At 42.2% G+C, this 18,973-nt stretch overlaps 1 protein-coding gene across 1 annotated transcript in view; it reads right to left on the reverse strand.

Annotated features, from left to right (window-relative positions):
* SPATA6 (spermatogenesis associated 6) overlaps nt 1-1,155 on the reverse strand; it is a 149,253-nt gene extending 148,098 nt beyond the window's left edge. The window contains exon 1 of the mRNA XM_065880015.1: nt 917-1,155. Within this exon, the coding sequence (XP_065736087.1) occupies nt 917-967 (51 nt within the window). The 5' untranslated portion in view covers nt 968-1,155. The remainder of the gene's footprint in view (nt 1-916) is intronic.
* Nucleotides 1,156-18,973: the final 17,818 nt, after the last annotated feature.

An 18,973-nucleotide genomic window follows, 5' to 3' on the forward strand; every position in this document is an offset into this window, starting at 1 on the left:
CCCTTGGAAGGGTCTTGTAAGATTATTCAGAGGGATGGCGTTTGCTCATGGCATGGAGAGGTCCAAGGCCCTTCACTTGAGGAAGGGCAGGGGGTTCTCTGCCTCAGCTGGATTTCCACAGCAAGCTGGGGGGACACTAACCTCTTCAGCATGTCTGGAGAGTGGCTGGGTGGGGCTGAAGGTCCTCTGGAGCAAGTTTAGAGAATTAGTAGTGTCCCTCTACAAGCTGGTGCCTTTCTTGGAGTGAAGGGAAGGATAGGGTTCCTTCTCAACATCGGGAGAGTTTGGGGGCTGGAGGGGCCTGAAATGGTTTCCGAGGTATTGGCCCTGGGGTAGATGGCAAGGTGCTGTGTTGCAATGCTGACATATTTTGGTTGCGGGGTGTGGGGACTCTACTTTGAGAGGAAAGGCCCCTTCACTAATCAGAAGCTTGTTAATCTGTCTGAAAGAGGAAAAGCACCCCTCCCCGCCCCCCGAAGGCTGGGGAGAAGTCGGGCCAGTAATACTCTCACTAAAAGAACTGGAGCAGAGAAGAGGAATTTTAAAAGAAGACTCTTCCCCCACCCAATTCACTGGAAAGTTGAGAGGAGAGAGGAGGACTTTCTAAAGTGGTTTGGAAAGGATTTGAAGGAACCCGAACTGGAAGCTGGGAGGAAGCTAGGGTAGCTGAGGTGGAGGGGGTTCGGTGGGGGGGTGTCAGGCCTCTGTGTGGCTGGAGTGGGAGGGCGTTCGTGATTTTGAGGTTGGGGAACAGCCAAATGACACGGGATCAAAGCTCCATAGGGATGATTCGGAGGGTGGAGGAGGTTTCGCGGTGACCCGGGGTTCTCGGAAGTGAACGGAGGCGGCGACCCTAGTAAATTCCGGGGGCTGACGACACCCAGGCGGCGGCGATGGGGGCGCGACCGGTACTCACAGAGCGGATCTCCAGCGCCAGGGCGCACTGCAGCGCCTTCACCTTCGGCATCCGCGCAGGGTTGGGGCGGCGGGGAGGGACCCCGGCCGCGGACCCGAGGGAGGTGAGGAGACGCGGGGCGGGGACGGGGAGGAGACAAGGTGGCGGCGGCGGTATCAGTTGTGTCCCCAGGCCGGGGCCCGCGGTCCAGCCAGGGTCCCGCCCGAGCTGCAGCCTTGCGCGGGGCGCGGACTCGTTGTCATGGCAGCCGGGAGGGGCGGGGCCGGAAGAGACGCTAGCGGGGACGCGCCGGAGCCGCCGCTCGAGGGCGAGCGGCTGGGGGCGGGACTCAGCGAACGACGGGAGGGGCGGGGGGTCGCTCGAGGAGGCGGGGCTTACGAAGGGGCGGGGCGGGGCGAGGCGGGGTGGGGCGGGGCAGTTCGTCTGTGACGTCAAGCTATGGGCCCAAAGCCAGAAGAAGAGAATAGCTGTATAATAGGACAGTGCGCAGGTCAGGGTGCTGGACTCAGGAGCCCTGAGTTCCAACGTGGCAGTGGCAACTTGAGCTAGTGGCGTCCCCCCGCGGCCTCAATTCTCCAACTGTAAAGAATAATAACGATTATTCGTTCTCTTATTTGAATTTCCTTAACGGTGTTCAAAGCCAGCATGAGAAAACAGGATTGGAGAAGAGACGTGCTCAATTCAAAGGCAGAACCAGGACTGGACCTCAGGAGCTCTCAAGTAAAAGGTTGCCTCCCTGAGAAGAGGGGCCTCAGTCAAATCACCTTCCTCTTCCGAGTCTCCTATTCTGCGATTCTTCGTTAGTGCGTCGCCCCCCTCCCTTCAAGGTTTCCCGTCTAATCACCTGTGTATGCATCTCAGTGTATATTGTTTTAAGTTGAACTGTCAATGAGGGGCCAAAAATAGGTCCAGTTGCAAAGTGGCTGGGCCACAGACCATCGATGATTAAGGAAATCTAAGAGACTGCCCAAGCCAATCGTTTTAAAAATCATTTTTAGTGCGAAATACATTACACATACAGAAGTATATAAAACAATTTCATCTTAGACAATAATAACAATAAAGCAAATACCTGGGCAACTAACACCCAGCTTAAGAAATAGAACGTTACGAGCACCTTAGAAATGTCGCAACCATTGCATTGCCTTCCTTGCCCGGGAAATAACCACTACCCTGACTTTTGTTACAATAATTCCCTTGCTTTTCTACATACTTTTGCGATTCATGATTGCATCTCTAAACAAGGTATTGTTTAACTTTTTCCTGTTATTGATGTTATATAAACATAATTAATACTATATGTATTCTTCTGTGACTTGCTTCTCTCACTCTTCTGCTGTAGGATTCTCCCAACTTTGATGTTGTGTAACAGGAAGTTTTTTCCATTGTTAGACAGTGGAATATGTCCAACATAACATATGAATATACATTGATTTATTTATGCTTTTTACTATTGATGGTTACTGGTATTCTTTCCATTTTTAGCTATTGTCAACAATGTTGTTATGGACATTCTAGTACATGTCCACTACTGCATGTATGCTAGAGTAGGAGTGATTGGCTGGGTGTTAAGTTTTGCACATGTGGGACTTTAATAGGTAATGCCACACCATTTTCTAAAGTAGTTCTACCAAGTAATGTTCCTGCAGGGAGTGTGTAAGAGTTCTTATTTTTCCACATCCTCACCAACATTTGGCATTGGTATTGAATGTTGAATTTTTGTGTATTTGGACTTGTGTAGTCTAGGTATCTCATTGTGGTGTTATTTTGCATCTCATTACTTTTGAGGTTGAGCACCTTTTCATGGTTTTATGAGTCTTTCAAATTTCTCTTTGTGAACTGCTTAGTAGTTCTCTTACCCATTTTTCTACTGGATTCTCTCCATCCCTCTCCCTCTCTCCTGATGTATATTAGTTCTTCATATATTCTAGATACTAATTCTTTGTCTATTATATGTTGCATATATCTTCCTAGTTTGTGCTTGGTCTTTTAATTTTCCATATAATGTGTCACAAACAGAACGTAAATTAAGTCACGGGTTATGAGTATTCTTAGTTTGACCAAATAATTCTAAGTTGCTGTCCTCAATGCCACACCAGTCTACACATCTACAACCAATGCCTGAGTGTAACTATGCCCTCACATTCTTCCCAACCTTGGCATTATCAAGCTTTCTTGTTTCCCCTAGTGTAACAGATGTAAAGTACCATCTCATTGTTGAATTTCTCAGATTACTGATGCATCTGAGCATATCTTTACATGTTTATAAGATTTTTGCTTTCTTTACGATCAATCGTCTGCTCAGATTCTTTGCCCATTTTTCTGCTGGAGTTTTTGTCTTTCTTACAAGAACTCTTCTGTACTCTAGTTATGTATATCTTGTCAGTTTCAGACATGCAAATATCTTCTCCCTTTTTCATCTGTTCATAAACTTTATCCAGGGTATACTTCAGTTAATAGAAATACCTAAATCAATCAATCATTTTTGCCTTACATTTTGTGTTTGTTTCTGACATTTTAAGAAGTCTTCCTTATTCCTAGGTGACAGAAATATGTCCTATATCTTCTTCTATCAACTTCATAGTTTTACTTTTCACATTTTGATGTTTAATCCATCAGGCCTCAATTCTTGTACATGGTGTTCGGAATCCAGGATCCAGGTTTTATTTTGTTTTGTTTTTTCTGCTAGAGAGTAAGCTAGATTTCCCAACAATACCAACAAAACATTCTATACTTCCTCTCATTTATTTGTGGCAGCACCTGTATCATATATTAACTATGTAAAATTCTGTCTTAAAGCTTCCTATTCTGTCCCTGTGTTCTATTTGTCTTTCTTGCAACAATATCACACTGCTTTATTACTGGACTTAATATCCATTCAGCAAGTTTCTCTCTCTCTCTCTCTCTCTCTCTCTCTCTCTCGCTCGCTCGCTTTTTCTCTCTTGATTGTTTAGTTGTTTGTGATCCTTTATTGCTTCTTTTTATTTTAGAGTAAGTTTATTAAGTTTCTCGAGCAGCCCAACTGGAATTTTTATCGTTATACATTAAATTTATAGAATAATTCAGGGAATTGACATCTTTGTAATATTGCATCATCCCATCCAAGAACATAAAATGTTTCTCTATCACTTTGTCTTCTATGTTCTTTACTAGAGTTTTCAAGTTTTCTGCATAAAGGTCCTACTTAATTCCTAGGTGTTTAATTATAGTTTTATCTTTCTACTATTGAAAACAGTTTCTTATTTTTCATTATATTTGCTAGTTATTGCAAAATAACTAGAGAGAAAATTTTATTTTTATAAGTTTATCTGTCAAACCTATTAAACCCTTACTGTTCGGAATATTTTCTCTGTTTGTTTCATTGTTACTGTTGATTTTTTTCTTACAGAGATGATATGCACTGTATTGGGTTTCTATTCCTGCCATAAGAAATTACTACAAACTTGGAGGCTGGAAACAACCCAAATTTATTATCTTACTGTTCTGTAGGTCAGAAGTCTGACACAGGTCTCGCTGAGCTAAAATCAAAGAATCAGCTGGGTTCCTTTCTGGAGGCTGTAGGGGAGAATCTGTTTCCTTTTCAGCTTCCAGATGCCACCAGCATCCCTGGGCTCATAATCCCCTTCCTCCGTCTTCAAAGCCAGCAAAGAAGAGTCAAGTTCTTCTCACAGTGCATCACTCTGACCTACTCTTCTACATCTCTCCTTCCACTTTTAAGGACTCTTGTGATTACACCGAGCCCACTCAGGTAATTGCCTTTTCTCAAGCTCATGTGATTAACAATTCTAATTCCATAACCTTAACTCTCCCTTTGCCATTTTAGATAATACATTCACAGATCCAGGGATTAGGATGGAGGCATCTTTGGGGGATTATTACTCTGCCTACCACAAGCACCAAAAGGAATGATAATTGTGTTGCATCAAAACACATCAGATGTGTTAAAAATCCATGAGGTGGTAAAGTTACTCAAAGGGGCAAAAAAGCATGGGTCAGCTTTGGGTGATTTAAGAACCAACTAATTCTGAAATCTGATAAATAAAAAGAAAGAATCAAGCATTCATACCGAATTTCTTGTTGGAACTATACCTCAGGGTGACCAAGGAGTTGATGAGTTTTCTTTATAGAAAACTCCCAGAGATAAAGGAACAGGAAGAATAAAGAATAAGAATATTCATGGCTATTAAAACCATCAGTGAAAAGCTGATGAGGATTTTTATCATAGGTAGGTCAGTCCGACGACACTTAAACACACTGACCAATCTTAACATCACAAAAAGAGATAATAAGACGCTATGCCCCTTCCGGGATAATGCAATAAAATGCCACCTTTCGAGCCAAAAAAATCAAACTTGAATCTGACCAAGCATCCAAATAAGTCACCAATGTACAGGAAATACAATATTTAAAGTAACTAACTGGTTAAACAAAATAGGGATATAAGCAGCAAAATGAAGACAATATGATTTTTATTCAACAAATTGCAAAGGAAAAACAAAAATAAAAACAAAAAGGGAGAGCCTGTGTATTAAAAGAGACTAAAGAGACATAACCTAATATAAAGTATTTATGAGGCAAGAGGGGAAATTTGAATGCTCACTGGATATATGAAGATCTTAAAGAATTTTTTATAATTTTTTTAGGAATGATAAGAGTGCCCAGGGTTTGGTTCTTAAAAAAAAAAAAAAAAGGAGCTCTTATCTTTTATAAAGTCATACACACTGAAGTATTTATGGATGAAATATGATGTCTGGGATTTGCTTTAAAAACCTCCAGTGTAGGTGGGAGTTGTTAGTGATGGACAGTGGGTGAGGGTATGGATAAAACAAATCAGCCATGTTATTGTTGATGGCAGGTATGTTGGAGTTCATTATACTATTTTTTTCTTTCTTTTTTTTTTTTGTATATTCTTAGTTCTATGTTAATTCATGCAAAAGAAAGTAGGTGTTGAACAGTGTCAAATGCTTTTTCTATACTGATTATTGAGATAATCATATGGGCTTTCAACTTTAGCCTATGTGTGAAATGAATTACATTGATAGTTTTCTGATATTGAACCTTCCTTGTTGTCTTACACTTTATTGTTTTGTGAATATGCTTTTGTATTACATTAGCTAGTATTTCATTTAGGTTTTTGCATATATGTTCATAAGAAACTTGGACCTATAATTTTCCTTCCTTTGTTGTCTTGTCCTGGTTTGGGAATCTGGATTCTAAAATAAGTGCATATATTAGACTGCATACCCTTGTCCACAGATCTCTGATGTTCTCTTCATTTTTCTTCAATCTTTTTTTTTTCAGACCCTTTAGATTGTACAATTTCTGTTTATCTGTCTTCAAGGTAACTGACTCTTCTGCCAACCCTAATCTGATATTAAGCCCATCCAGTAAAATTTTCATTTCAGTTAATGTGTTATTCAGTTCTAAAATTTCCATTTAGTCTTTTTTTTTTTTTTTTTTTTACTTTCCACATGTCTGCTGAGATTTCGTGCTCACTCATTAGGACCATATTTTCCTTTACTCCCTGAACATATTTTCCTTTAATTCTTTGAACATATTTACAATAACTGCTTTAAAGTTGTAGTATGCTATATCTGACATCTGACATCTGACATCTATACCATGTCGAGTTCTGTTTCTATTAGCTGCATGTTTTCAAGACTATGAATCACATTTTCTTGTTTCTTTGTGTGTCTAATGATTTTTTTAATTGAATATTGGATATTTTGAATAACACATTGTAAGACCGTGGATTCTGGGTTATCTATTATCTTTTCTCTGAAGAGTGTTGACTCTTGTTTTAGCAGGCAGTTTAATTACTGGCTGATTGCCTTAAACTGGTGGAGACTTAGCGATAAGTTGTTACTACAGGTATGTGGAAAGCCCAAGACGTTTCTATAGCCCCTCTAACTTGGTAAGACCCAACTTTCCAAACTCTGTCTCTCCTATGGGTTTTGCCAGGCTTGGTTATAGACTTTGTTAAGGCAGGTCTAGTGTGGGCCTTTCTTCTAAAGTGCAGCCTTTCTGGTGTATCAGCTGGATTCCAGAAGTATTAACAAAGTGTTAAAAAAAGATCTCTCCACAATGGAAGGTTCAGAAATCCAGTGTCCCTTAGCACTGCTTGATCTCAAGTATCTCTCTTCTGCTCCCAACCCTGTAGCAGCTGCTAAGTGGCAAGGCTCAGGTGGTCTCACCTGTGCATGTAAAGCTCATCCCTCAGCCTTGAAGTTTTGGGGAAACTCCTCATCAGTTTCTGTGCTCTCTCTGCACAGCTCCTGTCTTAGTTCAGGCTGCTAGAACAGAACATTATAGATCAGATTGCTTATAAACCACAGAAATTTATTTCTTATGGTTCTCGAGGCCAGAAGTCCGGTCAGAAGTCAAGACCAGCGTGCCAGCACAGTTGGGTTCTGGTGAAAGCCCTTTAATGGGCTTCAGATAGCCATTTTCTCGTTGTATCCTCACATGGCAAAGAGGGTGAGAGAGCTCTCTGGGGTCTCTTATAAGAACGCTAATCGCATTAATGAGGGCTCCATTCTCATGACCTAGTTACCTCTCTCTCAGAGGCCTCAACCACAAATACCATCACACTGGGGGTTAGGATTTCAACATGTGTATTGGGGAGAGGACACAAATATTCAGTCTGTAGTGACTAGTTTGAAGGTGTTGCCTCTGTCACAGCCTTCAAGTTTCAGCCTCATACAAAAATTCGGCTGCCAATTTCCAAGCCCCAGGTGTAGAATTTTTGGTGAAAATTCTAGCAGGCCTGAATAGCAGCATTGTGAATGGCACCACTATAATTAATGATATCTCAGGAAGATGTATAACTGCAGGTAGCAGATAAAACAGAAATAGTACCACTTCTACACTTCCTCTCCTTTTATCCTCTATGAAATTTTATGGGAAGTAAGTCCAATAAAAAATGTAAGCTCTTAATCTTTCCCAGAGATCCTACCTCATTTGATGAATACTTGGTGGGAATAGGTTAGAACATTTTTTTTCCTTTTATATAGTCAACTTTGCATTTATGAAGTGAGAATGGTAACTTAGACTCCCTGGCTAAATGGTCAGAAGGTCAGAGACATTCTGAAAGACCTCTGTTATCTTTCATTCACGTTCAGTCTCCGTAAAGGAATTGATGTAGTGGCAACAAAGTCAGTGTCTTCATTAGTTATAAGCCTAATAACAATAAGAATAGCCATAGTAACCATTCAGTGATGGTTCATTATATACAGGCATTGTACAAGGTACTTTATATACTTAATTATATATCCCACACATCTGTACAAGGTATTTGAATCCTCATTTAAGAAACAAGGAAGCAAAATCAGAGTAAATCCTTGCCCACACTCACACAGATAGTACCTGACCCAGCAGGAATGTAAACTTTAGTCTGCCCTGTTCCAAAGGTAGCCTTCTTTCTGCTATAAAATCCTGGCTCTCATTATTTATTAGTTTAATATTATCAATAGCAAACATGCCACTTAGTTTAAGATACAATACAACCAGGTAATCATGCTGACAACAGTAACTGTTATATTAATAGAATATGTTATATATGTTATTATGATCTTGCATCTGAATATAAATTTGTGTTTCTGAAAGTACATTTCTATCACTTAAGTTGATTCTCAAAATGGTTCTGTGTATTTTAAAGTAGAACTATTTCTAAACCTCTAATGCTGGACTGCCGGCTTATTTATCACTGAGCGTGGTATGGAAGGTTTACAAGAAACAAGACTCTTAAAATTTCTGATGGAGTTTGAAATGAAAAGATAAAGCAGGAATCACCCTGTGGTAAGAATTTTCTTATATAGAACAGTATGAATTGTACCCCTTGGAAAAATGTGTTTTGTCTTGATATGTATTATGCAGCTATAATAATACATACCCAAAAGAATACTTTGTTTTATTAAGCTTGTGTCCCCATGTAAGATATGCCAGTTCAGCCAATAATAATTAGATTGCCATTCCTCTGAGTTTTAGAAAGTAATAAGCCAATGAGGAATCACTTCCAATTTCTCATATAACAGCCTTAGAGAAAATGGCCGCATAACAGGCCAGCTTACTTTAGAAAAGCAAGAAGTGGGTGTGGGAGGAGACACTATAAAAGTTCTGAGCCCTAGTTACAAACTGGGTCTGCTGGAATTGGGATTACTTCCAACCTGGGGGGCAGCCTCCTGAGACTCAACTGTACTGGCTCCATTGCAGGAAAGATAAGGACCTGGGTACCCGTATGAGGGTCCCCAAATAGCTAGGAGCACTGCATCGATGGTAAGCCACATCCATCTTAGAGAAGACTTTCTGAACAAGGAAGGGTCCTCTTGTGACGTTGGAGCTAGGTAGCTGCTGGGGGAAGGAGGAGATGCTGATGTACATATCATTTGGTTTTGTCCACAGCTACCAAGCTTTAACCTTCTGGAGCACTGAGTCCTGGTGGTAAACTGAATAATGGCCTCCCAAAGACATCTATGTACGAATCCCTAGAACCTATGAATGTTGCTTCCTATGGCAAAGGACTTTGTAGATGTGATCAAGTTAATGACATTGAGATGGGGAGATTATGCTGCATTATCCCGGTGGGCCTTATGTAATCACAAGGGAACCAGGAGGAGTCAGAGTCAGAAAGAGGGCAACGTGATAATGGAAGCAGAGGGGGAAAAGGTGTTACAGGACCATGAGCTAAGAAATGAGGACAGCCTTTAGGAACTGGAACCAGAGGCAGCAGATCTGTCAACACCTTGATTTTACCAGACTCATTTCAGACTTATGACCTCCAGGACTGTAAGATAATAAATTTGTGTTGTTTCAAGCCACTAAATTTGTGGTAGTTTGTTACAGCAGCAGTAGGAAACTAATGCAGTACTTGATTTGGTCACATTGCAGGTAGATAGGGAATTTCCTGGCAGTCCAGTGGTTAGGACTGGCCATTTTCACTGCCGGGGCCCTGGGTTTGGGGAAAAAAAATTGCAGGTGGACTAAAAGTTAAAAAGGCTGACTGTGAATTTCTTAAACGAATCCAGAATTAATTTTGCAACAGAAATCACAAATTTAAAAATCATGACACAAATAGTGACCTCAGGGGACTTTTCAAGTCCTGCTCTCAGGAAACAAATCACTCCTGGGTAGTGTCTGTTGGAGGTGGTTTCCTAGCACACTAGGTGATAAGCAGCCCCTTCCAGTCCTTCCTAGGCACCTGCAAGTTTCAACAAAATGTAAGTCTAATACCAGTCCCAGAAAATAAATCAGGCCTATTAATTAAGAGTGTAGACAAAAAACATAAGGCCATATTGGCACCAAATGACTGCCCTCCCACCCTGTGCACCCCTGGGCATTCCAGTTTGGATATTCTTTCTCAAGTGGATGTGGCTGCCAAGGCCTCTGGGCGTCTTCATTTCCCCTTGTTCTTATAAGAAAGAAGAGTGGAGATGAGTTGGGTCTCTCCCCATTTCCTGAACAAGATATGCAGCCTGACCCCTACACTGAAGACCCCTTTTTATACTGCTCCTCCCTCAGTGTCTACCCATCAGAACAAGCCTGACTTCTCACCTCTTCCTCAAAGTTCTGGGGATTTTTAAAAATAAATAGTTGGTTTAACCACCTCTCACTTAGAGAAATAATGGTTGACAATATGTAAAAATATATATCTGGTCCCACCCTGATTAATTAAATCACCCTTAGGAGCAAGGTTTAGGCATCTACCTATCTATCTATCTATCTATCATCTATCTAAATAAATAAATATAAATATATATATATATATATATTTTTTTTTTTTTTTTTGCGGTACGCGGGCCTCTCACTGTTGTGGCCTCTCCCATTGCAGAGCACAGGCTCCAGACATGCAGGCTCAGCGGCCATGGCTCAGGGGCCCAGCTGCCCCGTGGCATGTGGGATCTTCCCAGACCGGGGCATGAACCCATGTCCCCTGCATCAACAGGCGGACTCTCAACCACTGAGCCACCGGGGAAGCCCAAGCATCTATATTTTTAAAATTTCTCCAGGTGATTATAGTCAGGATTGAGAACCACTGATCTAAGCCAATCATGAACACCCTATTCCTGGCCAAATTGTGGTCACCAGTGTTATGGGCTGAATTGTATTTCCTAAGATTCATAGGTTGAAGTCTTAACCCCCAGTACCTCAAAATGTGACTGTATTTGGAGAGAGGGTCTTTAAAGAGGTAATTAAGGTTAAATGAGGTTGTTGGGATGAGCCCTAATCCAATGGTGTCCTTCTAAGAAAAGGATTTTAGGACACAGACACACACAGAAGAAAGACCATGTGAAGATACAGAGAAAAGATGGTCATCTACAAGCCAAAGAGAGAGTCTCAGAAGAAGCCAATCCTGCTGACACCTTGATCCTGGACTTCTAGCCTCCAGAACTATAAGAAAATAAATTTCTGTTGTCTAAGCCTCCCAGTCTGTGGTACTTTATGACAGCCCTAGCAAGCTGCAATCAGTAAAAAAAGGATCTCAAATCCATTGTACATTGTCATTCTAGGAACACTCATTTTCTGAACTCTGAACGTTAGCATGGGCTATACTTCTCTTTTTTTCAATCATAATAGCCTTCATCCTAAGAAAATGCCAAATACTCAGGTAAATTGCTTTTACTTGCAAATAACAGAAAACTCAATTATCATTGGCTTACAGAATAAAGATATTTAAGAATTTCAAATAACAAAAAGTCTCAAGGTGGTCAGGAAAGGGATGTTGCAGATACTTACCTGGTTTGAAAACTCAGGCCTATCTTTCCCTTTCACTGTCTTTAGCACATTTTTGTTGATATCGCTGTTGCTGTTTGAATTGTTTTTTGTCTTCATGCTGGCTGTCTTCAGGCTGGTTGTACATAGCCACACCAGGAAAAAGGAAAAAGGGCAGCACCCATAAACCAGAATGTCATGCCTGTCCCTTTTTATAGGAAAATAAAAGCTTTTCCAGAAGGATCCCAACAGACCGTTTGCTAGGTCACATGGCTTCCTCAAGCTGTACAGGAGGCTAGAGAGGAATAGCTCACAAATGGGAAAAGAATGTTACTGTCAGAGGACCAGTGGGTCTCAATCCTGACTGGAATCACCTGGGGGAATATTTAAGCTATAGATGCCTGGGCTTCAGTATCAAAGGTTCTGATTATATATATTAATACATATATATATAAGTAAATTAAGTTATACATTATATAAATATTATAAATATATATAATTCTATTTAAAATTTGCATAAATATTGATATAAACATGTAATGTAAATATATAAAATATATTTTAAAATATACAAATATAATACTCATAAATTTAATACAAATATACAAACTTAATTTTATATAAATATTAATATAAAAGTATAATCTTAATAAATGTATAAAGAAATATAATGTTAATATTTATATAAATATGAAATATAAATATATACTATAATTTGATATAAATTTATATAAATATGTATAATTTTTAACTCTACAGCTGATCCTACTGTGTAGCCAGGTTGAGAACCACTGGCACAGACCAATTATTGTTCATCCCATGGTACCACCTGGAACAAAATTGGGACTCAAATAGCAAGCAGGCAAGACAGGAAAATAACTGGATAGGAATTAACATCTGTGGCAGACCCAACTAGAAATTATTTGCTCATAAAACAGGGAAGATGCACCTGGATTTGGGCATATTTAGGTATTATAAGACTAAAATGATAAATCAATCTCTTTCTCTGCTCTCTCTCTTCCTCTTTCATCTCCCTTCCTTTTCATCTCTCTTCCCTTTCATCTTCCTCTCTCTCCATCTCTCCCCCTCCCACTCCATTGTTTCTTCCTTTCATCTCCCTCTCCCTCTATCTCTAGTACATCTTCATAGCCAGGTTAGATCATTGTAAGCAGGATTTTAAAAACATATTCCCTAAAGAACTAAAACAGATCATCCAGTCATTGGCTGAATGCTCCCAGTGACAGAAAGCTCCCTGCCTTCCACGGAGTTAGGATATAAGACGGTGTGAGTTATGCTCTGCACGAGGGCACCTGCCCAAAGTAGTGAGTGGGCGCTGAGTGCCATTGTGTCAGGATTCAACCTGCTACAGAAAGAAGCACCTTTCTCTAATTCACATGAAGATGCCACAGAGGTTATCAGAGGCCCTGGTGTTATGAGGCTACCCTTTCCACTGCTATATGGCTGTGACCTTTATGAAGTTCTCTTACAATGAGGCAAAACCTCCCTCCTCATCTAGTCCACTCAATAATCCATTTAATAGCTTGGAGTTGCTTAGAACACCTTTGCTTCTTCCTCTCCAGTCTCCATGACATCTTTTCTTCTCCAGGTTTCTCAGCCCCTGTTCCTCCTGCTTTAACGTGGCTCAGATTTCCCGCCCATCATCTCCCCTGGCTCTTCTTCGGATACACTGTTGAGTGGTTAGTGGCCCTCTAAGCCGCAGCACCCTGGCCTGACCATTGTAAGAGGGAGAGTCTGCCCACAGATGGGGTGACTTCATCGCTCTTGAAGGGGAGAGAGTGCAGGTGGAAAATCAGAGCCTCATTCACAGAGATCACCTTGCTGCCAGCCGTGAAGGAGGTAGACCTGGGAGGCACAAGGACGAGCAGCAGTTTTAGTGGAAGCCAATCGAGGAAAGCGTTTCGGGGATGGGGTGAGGACCGTCAGTGCCTGTGCTGTTAGGAGTTTGGTAAAGTGAGTAAAGGAAGGGCTTCATGGATGTGGAAATTGGTCATCAGTGACCGTCATTACATAAGTTTCAGTTAATGGATAAATGCCAAATAAGGCAGTAGAGACAGCTCATGCAGCAGAATGGAGAGCTTGTAGATGGCAGTTACGGGGGACGCAGACCGGAAGGTGGAGGGCAGCGGGCGCGTGTATGTGCTTAAGGATGGGTGAGGTCCGAGTGCGGTTATAGGATGAGCAAAGAGAGGCAGCGGGGAGCTGGAGAGAGGCTGGAACTGGGAGCGGGAAGCTGATTATTGGAGCTCTGCCTGGAGGACTCAGGAGAGTCTGAGGTCAAGGGCACAGGTGGAGGGACTGGCCCTGAACAGGTGGACTAACACATGTTCCTTAAAGCCTGAGGGAAGGAGGAATAATGTGTACATAGGAAAGGGGAAGATTTATTTGAAATGAAGACACGGAAAGGATTACTTTTTTTTTTTTTTTTTTTTTGCGGTACGTGGGCCTCTCACTGCCGTTGGCCTCTCCCATTGCAGAGCACAGGCTCCGGACGCGCAGGCCCAGCGGCCATGGCTCACGGGCCCAGCTGCTCCACGGCATGCGGGATCCTCCCGGACCGGGGCACGAACCCGCGTCCCCTGCATTGGCAGGCAGACTCTCAACCACTGTGCCACCAGGGAAACCCAAGGATTACTTTTATAAGACAAAGAATCTCAGTGCCAATATGTCTCTCAGTCTCTCTCTTCTCCCTTCATCAAATATTTATTGAATCCCTGCCCCCCAGAATTATGGATACAGAGAAAAACAAGACAAAACCTTTGTCCTTACAGAGCTCCCAGTCTGGATAGGGATGGCCCTGCTCGTCACTTGTCGTTCTGCACCAAAGGGACCCAGCCCAGCACTGAGCTTGGGCCACTTTCCTCAGTGCTCATGACATCTTATTTCCTCTAAGTCTCTCTAGATGCTCTTGATTTCCTAATCATTTTGTCAAAGCTGTGCAGGAGAGAACACAGCTTGCTGAGGTGGCCGGATAAGGGAAGAGGAAAAAGTCAGGGATGGACCAAGTGGGGAAGAAATAAAATGTTATTTTAAAGCCGATGGCCTAAGTCCCCTTCTGGAGAGAACTGTGTGTGTTTGGAAAAATAATTTCAAGACCTCTCTGCAGGTTTGAAAAGGGAAACCCAGAGGACACACACAGGATAGTCTAGCGCAGTGAAAAGAGGACAGAAGTGCTTTACACAGGAAGTGGGATGAGTTCTGAGGCTCAGGTGTGGGGAGCAGGGGCCTGAGAATGCCTCAGGTGTGAGGCAGGGAAGGGAGGGATGGAAGCACCTCGAGAGTAAGGTCTGTGAGCTCCTAAAAATTCATATCTGAATAGAAAAACAAGCAGAGTGCGTTGAGGGTTGGAAGTGAGGTAAAGACCCTGAACTTCCTGGTGACACTCTGTGTAATTGTTGGTTTGTGTATGAGGCTGGTCCAGTGACCTGGGAGACCCTCGAAGTCAAGGGCCAGGTCTTGGCTATTTTACGTGCAGTAGTTATTACTGAGTCTGAGTGGTTCGGGGTTTTTTGGACCCTGAAGCTTATATAATTTGGAGGTCCCTTTAAGAAAAAGAATACAAAATTTATAATGAAAAGTAAGAAAGTGAATATTTATTCAAAATGAGGGAACAAACCAGAGACGTTTTTAAAATTTCAAAATCCAGAAAAATCACATTATTTTTATTAATTGTCTGATATATACCTCTAGACTACCTTTCTCCAGTATGTCCTGGATTTTCTCTTTGATCATCTCTTCATATGACAATAATTTTTGTAAAATGATTTTCCTTTCAGAGGACAGAAAGATAATTTGGTCTTTCTTCTAGCATGACTGATCAAACTTGGATTTTTATTTTGCAGAATTCAGAAGAGTTCATTTTAGCTTTGGAACTCCTTATCTGTCACGTTTTGTAGAATGGTCAGACTGTTGCTTTAGAAACCTCTATTGAATTTCTTGTATTAGGAGCTGTAAGAATTCAGCACATCTTGTGCAGTCCTAACCTTCACACTCTCTATATTGACAGCACTCACTCATCACGTTGTTGCCAATGTCCTTGTTCTTGAGGCCCTGAACCTTTGGTGACAACGTTTGGTGAGTCGGTCCCGTGGGCGGTGGCAGTATTCCTGGAAGCCATTCCTACACTGGGGATGGCTAACAATAACTGAACAGTTCACGGGGAGTGGCTGTGAATCACATAAACATAATCCACTAACGCAAACTTCAACTCGACTTCCTAAAATGCCTATGGCTACCTCATTGCCTCCGTATGTGAAGGCAAGTGAGGCGAAGGGGAAATTGGAGTGGAAGAGACAATGGTCTTAGAAGACTGCCGTTAAAACCTTCATGCTACTTACAAAAACGTATCCTCAGGTGGACACAGAACAGGGGAAGGGTCCAGTGCTTCTTGAACATACAATAGATCTCTGGGTCTGGCACATAGTGGACAGGTGCTCAATGAGTGGATAAACGTGAAAGGGAGGGAAAGCAGGAAGAAGAGGCTTGAACAGGAGCAATACCGCTGATGCCTGAAAGGAAGGGGATGCCCGGTACGGTTGTTGGTGGGTGAGGTGTCATCGGTACCCTGCCTGACCTCAGCAGGGAAGTTGGCTTTGCTTGTCCACTGGGGCTTCTGACCTCCTGGCTAAGCTGCCCGTGTTTTTCCCCTCCCTCCTCTTCACCCCTTCTGCTTTGGCCACACAGAGGGCTATATTCTTATCCCTGTGACAGAAAGTTTGCCAATCACCAAGGCCCCTGTGTACCTTTTTGATTTGCAACATTCAAAGGGCATGAAGAGATGCATTCAGAGGCAGGCTTTTAAATCTGAAGTTACCCTAGTGTGAGTCCCAGCTGAAACATCCTCGCTGGCAGGCACTGCTGAGCACAGCTGGACGGATGGCAGCATTTGCCCCATAAAACATTTGATACTTTGCCAATAAGCTGTAAAGAAAGCCCCTGTCTAGTTTGAAGTTACAGGGCTGCCTTGGAATGCGCTGACAGAAGCAAAATGTGCTGCTTGCTCTGTCAGATCAGAGTCCCCCTGCCCTGCTGATGAAAAGGAACATAGTTACCAGTAATGCAGGCCTCTGACTCAAGTCCCCACTCAGTAAAGCCACTGGGACTCTGGAGCCTGCCCCAGATCTCTCCCTTCGCCACTGGGGCTGGGTGGTTTAGGGTGCCCGCAGGAACTGCTGAAGCTGTTCAGTCTCAGGTACCACAGTCACTCTCCACTCCACCTCTTTGTGGCCTTGTTTGTCAACTGGAGCTACTACCACCACAATAAAGAATGGCGACCGGAACCTCTACGGCCATTACTGTCATTCTTTTAGAGCTGTTTCTTCACTTGTACACTTGTTTTTCTGTTTTCCCTGTAACAATGGTCCTTGAAGGGGAAGTCTCGCCAGCCAGTGAAAATCCCCTCAGTCAGACTTCAGAGGGTCTGGCAATCTACTGAAACGGCTTTTTATAAAGTTTACCAAAGGTTAATGCCCTTTCTGATTTTCATATCTATTCTTGATCAGTGTGGGTCATGTTATCCAGGGTCCGGTTGGAAGACAGTTATCAAGTGCAAAACACCATTCCTCCCAGCCAACCCACAAACTACAAACATTCCAAGGCAGGAGCCATTGGTTTCCTACTTCAGGATGAATTCCTTGAGAACCTGAGCATTCTGCTGGAGGGCACCCTGCGAGATCCAGTTTACTTGAGCATTCAAGTGTTAGGAATCTGGGCTCAGCCATCAGGTTAAAGTCTCAGTCACTGTTTCTCCCCAGGAAACCTAAGAGAACTTATGTAAAAAGGATTCCTGGAAGTATTGCTCTCCCAGAGTTCCTGTCTTAGTTTGGGTTCCCCAAGAACCATCAGACAATTATTTGAGTATAAGTAGTTTATTGAGGGGGTGATCCCAGGAAACTAACGAGAGAAGGAAGGAGGCCAATAAAGGGTATGTTTTCAAGCAGGTTTTCCCATCATGGGCTACTGGGGTTAAAGCCCACTCAGAGCCAATGTACAGTATACATCTTAGAGTTATCCTGTCCTAGGGGTGAAGAATCTGAGGTCTTTATCTATCCATTACCATCAGCCATTGGTTGAGAGTGTTAATTCCAGCCCTTCTGGCCTGCCATGAGGGGTGAGTAGGCTCCAGCCACTGGCAAAAGCAGAGAATCACAGGTGTTGGCAGTTGGAAATCTGGCCGGTGAGCACAGACATGGTGCGTATGAGGTAATAGTGGTGGGACACTGACTTGTTCCCAAGGTAGACATGCAGGACCCCTCATGATCCATAAAGAAGACCGCAATCAAGGAAAGGGAGTTTTCATGATCTTCAGAGTGTGCTGATTGTCTGGATGAGACTCTTGAGTAATCTATTCAGGAAGGAACAGCTAAGAATATAGGAACTGGATCAACCCTACATCCCTAGGCCACTGCGCACTGATAAGAGTAAGGCGGGGAGCTGGGTTCAGGATAGAAATCCTACTTCAAAGAAGAACTGGGATCTGAAGGAAGAGAAACTGAGGTATAAATCTGCATTGCTCTAGATGAGTGGTTCTTCATGAAGATGATATCACCCTGTAGGTATTTCAGAAATACGTGGGTCTTTTAAAAATGGCTCTCACAATAATTGGGGGTGCTCCTGCCACTTAGTGGGAAATATTCAGAAATGTCAGGTAGTCCTACACACCGAAGAATTGTCCAGCATCCCCAAATCCTATCCCTCCACATATTTTTAGAAGTGAAAAACTTATTTATAAATATCTAGAGTTCACAGCCCAACTTCATTTCACATGTAAAATCGAACACTTTTTTGCATGATTTAAATACAGAGCAGTTTTTCCCTAACCCTAACCCTGGGATAATGTGACTTCCTTTTAAATCAAGAGAAAATTACATTTTCTTCAGAACTCTATTGGGAGTTGTACAAAAGTTTAGAAAAGCACATCACTCTCAGTTAGTGGTAATATTTCAATCACCAATTCAACATACCTGCCTGAATCAGTTTGCATTTGTAGGTCTGATATTAATGTAATTTTATAAAGAGATGAAGGCATATGCTCCTTTATTGTATCTTTTTTGTAGTCCTGCCAGAGTATTTACATATGGAAAGACATCTTATTCTATTTCACGTTACTCCTCTTTTATTTCTACTTTATAGTACGGTTAGAATAATATTTCTATTTTTAAAACTTGTACATGTAGGCAAGTTTTATTTTCTGTGAATTTCGTATAGATAAGAAAGTGATCAAATATTTGTTATAAAAAAGGAGTGTGGGGTCTGGTAGGGCTGAGACGCACGGCTCTAAGCTAAATACCAGGAAGAGCAAGAGTAGCTCCAGACGCCCCCTGCTGGTGGGGA

Source organism: Phocoena phocoena, chromosome 1, assembly GCF_963924675.1.
Source record: "Phocoena phocoena chromosome 1, mPhoPho1.1, whole genome shotgun sequence".
NCBI classification, from domain to species: Eukaryota; Metazoa; Chordata; class Mammalia; order Artiodactyla; family Phocoenidae; genus Phocoena; species Phocoena phocoena.